The sequence below is a fragment of the Cicer arietinum genome, chromosome 5 (genome assembly GCF_000331145.2).
Source record: "Cicer arietinum cultivar CDC Frontier isolate Library 1 chromosome 5, Cicar.CDCFrontier_v2.0, whole genome shotgun sequence".
Lineage (NCBI taxonomy): Eukaryota > Viridiplantae > Streptophyta > Magnoliopsida > Fabales > Fabaceae > Cicer > Cicer arietinum.
This window is the reverse complement of record NC_021164.2, coordinates 73,729,216-73,736,942: the sequence shown is the minus strand read 5'-3', so window position 1 is coordinate 73,736,942 and position 7,727 is coordinate 73,729,216. Positions and strand designations below refer to the sequence as shown.

At 25.0% G+C, this 7,727-nt stretch overlaps 1 protein-coding gene across 1 annotated transcript; it reads left to right on the top strand.

The window, feature by feature from the left end:
- The first annotated feature begins 4,837 nt into the window (after nt 1–4,837).
- Nucleotides 4,838–5,613, top strand: LOC101497958 (copper transporter 5.1-like). Its single transcript, XM_004501365.3, has one exon. The coding sequence runs from the start codon at nt 4,935–4,937 to the stop codon at nt 5,364–5,366; it is 432 nt and encodes a 143-aa protein (XP_004501422.1). The 5' UTR covers nt 4,838–4,934; the 3' UTR covers nt 5,367–5,613.
- Nucleotides 5,614–7,727: the final 2,114 nt, after the last annotated feature.

The window sequence follows — 7,727 nt, the reverse complement described above, 5'->3', positions numbered from 1 at the left end:
TTTTGTTGAACCATGGGCCTCGACCCACTACTATTATAATCATCCGACCTTTTTTATTTTTAACGGAAGATTTATATCCAAACAAAAAAATCGATGATGATTATATGTAAAAATAAATTATCATTAAATATAATATTTTGTAATTTTTAAATATTCTATAGCAATTATTTTTATATTGTTTAAATTACAAAATGATCCATGAGATAAAATCATACATACTTTTTAAAAAATTAATTATAATATATTTTTATTTTTTAATTCAATTATAATTTTTTAAAATATACAAAATTAAATATAATAAAAATTAAAATTTTAAAAATTATACTTTATACAGAAAAATCAATAAATTATTATTATTCGTCTATCTTGCTGATTTCTAACTAGTCCAAATTCAGAATATGAATTTTAATTAGATAGATATGATAAATTTTATAATTAACTTATCCTATCATATTGTCTCATCAAATTATAAATTAAAATATAATATGATACAATTATTTTATCATGTCTATCTTGAACATCAAACAAATTCTTAAAACTTATAACGAGGGTGTTAAACTAATTTATAAAATAAGCTCTAAAAGAGCTTGTAGTGTTCAATTGATTGCTTGGATTTTTTTTAATAAGTTGTAGTTGCATTTCTAAAATAACTTTTACTTAGGTCTCCATATTAAGGGATCAAATTATAAAAACATTTAAGGGTTTAAATTGAAATTATTTTATTTTTACAAGGTGATAGACTCAATTAAATATATCTATTAGTTTAATAACCTAATTGCAAATTATCAACAAGTTTAGAGAATCAATTACAAATTTTTTCAGCTAAAATAGCTAAAAGACCACCAAATAGTAATTAAACCAATTTAAAAATTTATCATTTAAAAGATAATAGTCAAAAGTTGTCGGTAAAAATAAAAATATATTAGACTGCTCTGCTCTGACACAAATATATCGATTAGTTTATGCTAATTTTAGAATTTTTTATAACCTTATTTGACTATAGAAATGTCATATTTTAAACCACTTAAAAAATTATTTTAAAGTCTAATTTATAGATCTATTTAAAAATATCAATAAACATAATGATTTTTATAAGTATATTATCGTGTGTACACTATGTCAAATCATATATATATGTTTATTTATTTAAGTCTATCAATATTTGAACTCACTTAATATTTATAATTGCAAAAGCAATATATCTTTTTACATCAAATAATTGATGTTTTTTGTTTTAAATATTTTAACATACTTATTTCTATGAATTATACTTATAGTAAATATATATATATATATATATATATATATATATTAAATAAAACTTTAGAAGATATGATGCATTTTATACTCATTCTTTCTTTTCATTTTTTAATTTAATTTTATTTTGTTTTTTCATATATATGCAAATAATGTTGACAATCACATATTTAGCTTATATAGTAATTTTAGACTTTACATTCATATATCTTTTTTAACTTTGCATATTAACACACAATTCTATTATAAAAATTTAATCAATTTCTATTAAAATTTTATCTTTTCAAATTAAACTATAAATTACCTTGAAAACAAAATCGTCACATAATAGCATTAGGCACAAATGATCAAGATCACTGTAGTAACGTTTTTCGCAATATTTTTTATTTTTATTTTAAAATTCTACAAATTATAAAACTTAAGTAAAACTAAAAAAAAAAAATTGATAATTAACATATATTTTTCTACTCTAGTCAAAAATACATATTCACATCATTAACTATTTTTTAGTTTAATGTCTTTTTCTTTAGACTTCAATGCAATAATGAAAGTCTCGAAATTTTCCAATAATGGATATCCATGATAATACTAGAAGGCAAAATATAAAATATCGTAAAAATAAAAAATTAATTTTTTTTTAGTTTACTATATCTCCTCAATACTTATCTCAATCAATCTTAAAACATATTAACATATTGATTTAAATGAGTCCGTTGCCAAAATAGGCGTCTAAAGTATAAATGCTATAGATATTCCATGCAAAGATCATCTAAATATTTTTGAGACATTATTTAAACTATTATGTAATATTGGAATTTAAACTATTTTCAGCGTAAAAAGTGCAACAAAAAAGAATAATGTAAGTGTTGTGAACAAACAAAACTTTAATAAAAAGTAAAAAAATTACTTTTTTTTAACATTTAATCATTTTTTAGTTACCACTATATTCATGTACAGTCAATTCAAAATTAATTTGTTGAATATTGAGTTTTTAGTGTTTGTGACATCTAAAAGATCTCAAAAACAAAAAAGTGAATTATTCTCATACAAACCGACATATTTCAATCATAATATCAATTTTATTATATGTCTATGATATTTTAATGTCCCATAAAAAAAAACTAAAATTTATCATATATCAACATAAATTTCTTCATGAAAGTGCAATAAATTAGAATTAAAAATTTGAATTCATAATTTTTTTAGATTATTACAGTTTGGAAGGTGACTGTTAATGTTTTTTTTAAATTAGTTGTACAATTATGTAGTACAATTGTTTTTTTTTTTTTTAAATAAAATGTAGTACAATTGATGTTATAACTTGTTTAGGAAATACTACTTATAACTTTTAATGGTAAATTGACGTTTTTTCGACCACGCGATAGTGTGATACAATTGATTCCACCAACTCCATTATTAATAGCATGATATTAACCCCATAGGTACTAATCGAAACAATATTTTTAAAAAGAAAAGAAAAATACGAATTAAATTGAGAAAAAACTCCAAATTAAATTTGATTACATTTTGATTTAGTTTAATAGAACTATTATTGCATTAATGAATTGTAGAATAATGCATATCAGGATGCCAGATGTCAAGATTATTGCTTGAAATGAGTTGTATTTAATCTTAGAATAGATTCTTATATTTTAAATAATATATATATATATATATATATATATATATAACATATATAGTAGATTTTTATATTTTAAATAATATAATATTTATAAAACATATATAGTAGTATATATTAAGGTCTAATCTAAACTCTTTTAAATCTTTTCACATAAATAGAACTCATGTGATAAAAATATAGACCAATTTTAATAATAATAATAATAAATAATATAAATGTATTGAAAAATGTCAATGAATTATTGACTAAGAAAATAAACATTCTGAATTTAAATAAAAAATACATTAAATGAATGGTTAAATGAGGAAATAAATGATGAAATATTTATTTAATATCTAAATAGAAAGTTTAAAAAAATTACGATAATTTTCTTATTTACAATAATCGGAAAAATAATCCCTTAATAAGTTGAAATTATCTGTGAAATTTTTAATTTAAACATCCAATTACACAAATGCATAACTCGATTAAAATTTATGAGCTTAGTAGCTTACTCGTCAAATTTTTATAACTAAAATTAATCTCATCAACTATCAAATTCAGAATCAATAAGCTAAATATAATTTTAAAACATAAGTTATTAAATGAGTTTTAAAATTAGATCTTTTAATAAACCGAATTTGATCTTATAACTCAATATTTTCAAAAATTGGTCTTATTATTAAATTTGGTTTTTAAATTAGAAAAAAATTATGGCAAATGTAATAAAAATATATATCCAACCAAAACCAATACATTTAAAATATCTATTTAAATTTAAAAAAATTGTAATACATCAAGAAACATTTATTTTATGGAAACAAATATTTTAAATATTAAGAAGTTTTAACAAATATTCAAAAAAATACAAAATTAACAATATATCTTTACTGGATTTTATTTATAATAGTCTAAATGAGGAAATAAATAATTATATTTTTCAACCCCAATAATATAATTTTTAATAGTAAAGTTTTTAAAATAATTCATATAATTACTTAAGAAAAAAATATATTTAAAAGTCGAAATAAGACGCATATATCCTTTTTCAAATTTTGCAATAAATTTAAACAAATAAGTTATATATGAAAAATTGACCCACAAATTTTGAATATAATATAAATTCAAGGTCATATACACAGTACATCGTTCATCATAAAAGCAAATACACAATGATAATAATATGTTAACATTAAAATTAAAATGATAATGACTCAATTATTATTGGGATAGCACTATTGATTAAATTTATTTAGCTTTAGTTTACATTTTAAAATTTTATTAATTTTATTGATTTAATATAAGAATTGAAATTTCATATCAATTGCTTAATTATTCCATCATTTATTTGTGTAATCATATTATTTCTTTTTAATTTCCATTTTTAAATATATTTACAACTGATCTGTTTTTTTTTTTTTTGAATAACTAACATAATTCATATGTACGAATAAAATTTATTTTGATAAATTAATATATTTTATTTTTCTTTTGTAAAATAAAGATGAATAATATATGTATATATAAACTCAAAATTTAATATATAAAATAATTTAGTCCGTGCAAATTTAAGTAAGTTTCCTCTAAAATTAAATTACTACTAGTACAATGTATACAACTGAAAATTACAAGTACAAGTACTACACAAGTTCAAAATCAGGGACGTTTGATTTTTACAAGTACTACACAAGTTCAAAATTAGATACGTTTGATTTTTACATGTACTACACAAGTTCAAAATATGATTTTTACATGTACTACCAATTATGTTTCTTTAGGAATTTTCAAAAACGTCCTTGAAAATAGGAGCAGGGCACTAGTAGTAAAACTAAAACCAGATAGAACAATGTTAGAATAACGAGGGTGCTTGAGGGCATTTTAGGAATAAAAATAGCGTACATAGAAAGCAACGCAAAAAAGTACAGCGACAGAATAATTAAATAGAAGAAAACGAAATAGAAACATCGTTTTTTTTTTTTGAACTAAACACCTTCGTCTCTGTTCATTTTTGTTGTTGTACAAACCCTTGAAGTTAAAAAAAAAAAACTGAGCGAAGATGATGCACATGACCTTCTACTGGAGCAAAAAAGTGACTCTCCTAATAGATTCATGGAAAACTGATTCATGGACGAGTTACATACTGAGTCTACTCGCTTGCCTAATCGTTTCCATTTTCTATCAGCTTCTCGAAAACCGCCGTATTCGCCTCAAACTATTCGCCTCCGGAAAGCAGTTTCCGGCCGAGATCCAGACTCCTCTTATTCAACGGAAGCTTGTCGGAAGTAGAGCTAAATTAGGCGTGAAACTCGCCGGAGCAGTTCTGTTCGGTGTGAGCTCGGCGATCGGGTATTTCTTGATGCTGTCTGTTATGTCGTTTAACGGTGGAGTGTTTATTGCTATTGTTGTTGGTCTTGCTATTGGTTACTTGTTCTTCAGGAGTGATGGTGAAGATTCTTTCGTCGGTGATAGTTCTTGCGCATGTGCTTGATTACTTTTCAATTCGACGAATTCGGTTATGGTATCAGTTTCTTGTTATAATTTTTATACCTAATCGGGGTATTATTATTGTTGTTGTTATTTTTTCTTGTTTTAATTTAGGTCTGTGGTGGTGGTGGTGGTGTATGGAAATTTGAGATTTGGTGTTTTGGTTTGGGTTGTGTAAGTTTTTAGAGTGATTGTAATTAACTATTAACTAATTATTATTAAGAAATTATTATTGTTAAGATAGCATGAAATTGTGTGTTTGATTTGGGGGAAATTAAACATGGTTGTCTGAGAAATGCTTTCATGAATTTGGATACTCTCATGTTTAGTTATGTTGGTGATTTTCACCTTTAAAATTCACTTGCATATTTTTCATGTGTTAGGAAATTCCTCCATAACTAATCTAAAGATGCTCCTCATTTAACTAGCCTTGCTAATTCAAATGGTAAAGAAGAAGAGAAGTGCATTCCATGGTCTTAAAATTACTTAAATCTTGGATATTTGACATTTACACATTCAACTTAGAAAATCCTCCATTTAATGTCACTTTCTCATCTCCTCTAAATAGGAGGATTCGTGAGGAGTTGAGAATCTCCATTCAAGAGAAGCACAAATATATTGTATGTCATTCCAGTTGTGTGAGAGTGAGAGACATTGTCTTGCATTAAAAGAGTTACTATAATCTTATTTTTCACGTAGAGTTCAGGATGTAATTAATTCTTCTACTCTTACATTTATTTGTTGTTTCCACTCACGACTATTTTAAATTTAAAGAGGACGAATACTTTTGGTCCCTTGGTTTGGTGCTCTATTGTGGTTATATGAATATATTTTAATAGTTTTATGATTTAAAGGTCAGATTTAATATGCTCTAAACGTTACATCCAGTTAGAATCGGTGGATATACCATTCCCACTTTTTAAAAATAGTTATCTTAAAAGTGAAATATTATCATGATCTATAATTGTAATTGATCGATAATCCATTCGTCTTACAGTAATTAATCCATTTGCAAAAAAAGTTTGCCTCAAAATAATTGATCTTTTTAATTTTTAATACACTTATTTTCAATTGTACCATTTGATCAATACTACTAGCATCATTTTTAATGAAATATTTTTCATTATATATTTATGACGTTGACAATGTATCGATACGTAACAAGAATAATATAGTAAAAATAGTGTTATATTTCTTTCATTTATGTACTTTTTTTAATACGTCATTATTTTGAGACGAAGAGAGTAATATATAAATTATTTACACCAACTATGTGTGTACAACAAAACTCCATGTTACCAAAGAATCTACTTAAATGAAATGAAAAACACATTGTAAAAGCTTATTGTAGAGGAACATACACACCCTCCAGCATATGGTAACACTTAAAACGGTTACAGAATGACCTACTGTTATGTCATGTATTGCATCTGGGACATTAATATTGGTCCGACACACCAACAGCCACTAAAATTGCAAAGAAAGAAGAAAAGTTTAGGTGTAAAAACTAAGTGCCTAAATAAGTAATTCGTATAATTTATTTGAAAAAAATAATCAGCAAAGGTGGACACGGGTTGCATTGTTCAGCACGGGTAATACTTGCACCCTAGAGTGGTACATAATATTACAAAACTTACTTCATGCATAAAATAAATGTCTTAGAGGACAGGAAAAAAAATTGAAAATTAGACTATTCTGTTAAGCAAAATATTCATTAACAACATGACATCTTTACCAACTGTTAAATTCAGATGCTTTTCATATCAATAATTATGCATTTAACTTTGAAGAATGGTTTAGAGGAAAACATCTTTCTTACAGGCAACCTAGTCATGGTTGTTAATTGGCTGATTGCCTACTCTAATGAATTAGAAACAAATGACTGCATACCAAAGATCACAGAAATTTCCAATGTTGCATAAAGTTGATATTTTGTATAAGCATAGTGTATACAATCGAAAAGTTACAATATTTTGGTTTCTTTACATAGTTGTCATTTCAATTTGGTACTTATATATTACAATATCTTGGTCACCAGAGAATTTCGAAGGTGGCTGTGGTGGTTGTCAGGAATGAGTTTCATAAGAGAAGGTGCAGCTGGTTGAATTATAGTTGGATGAAGAGAGAAATGCATCAACAAGTACTGCTATGAACTCGACCGACTAAAAGAGAGTGACAACAGAAGAAAGTTTGAACATGCTGGACGGATGACGAACTTGAAGAGACGCCGCCGAGAGGTGGGAATTTTTTCCAATGAATTATGGCACATGGCTGCTCTACTCTAGTAATAAAAAACAAATAACAAATTTTTTGGGAGGCTCGCGGAAAAGAGATGCAGAAGCGTCGAAAAAGAATAAAAACTTGT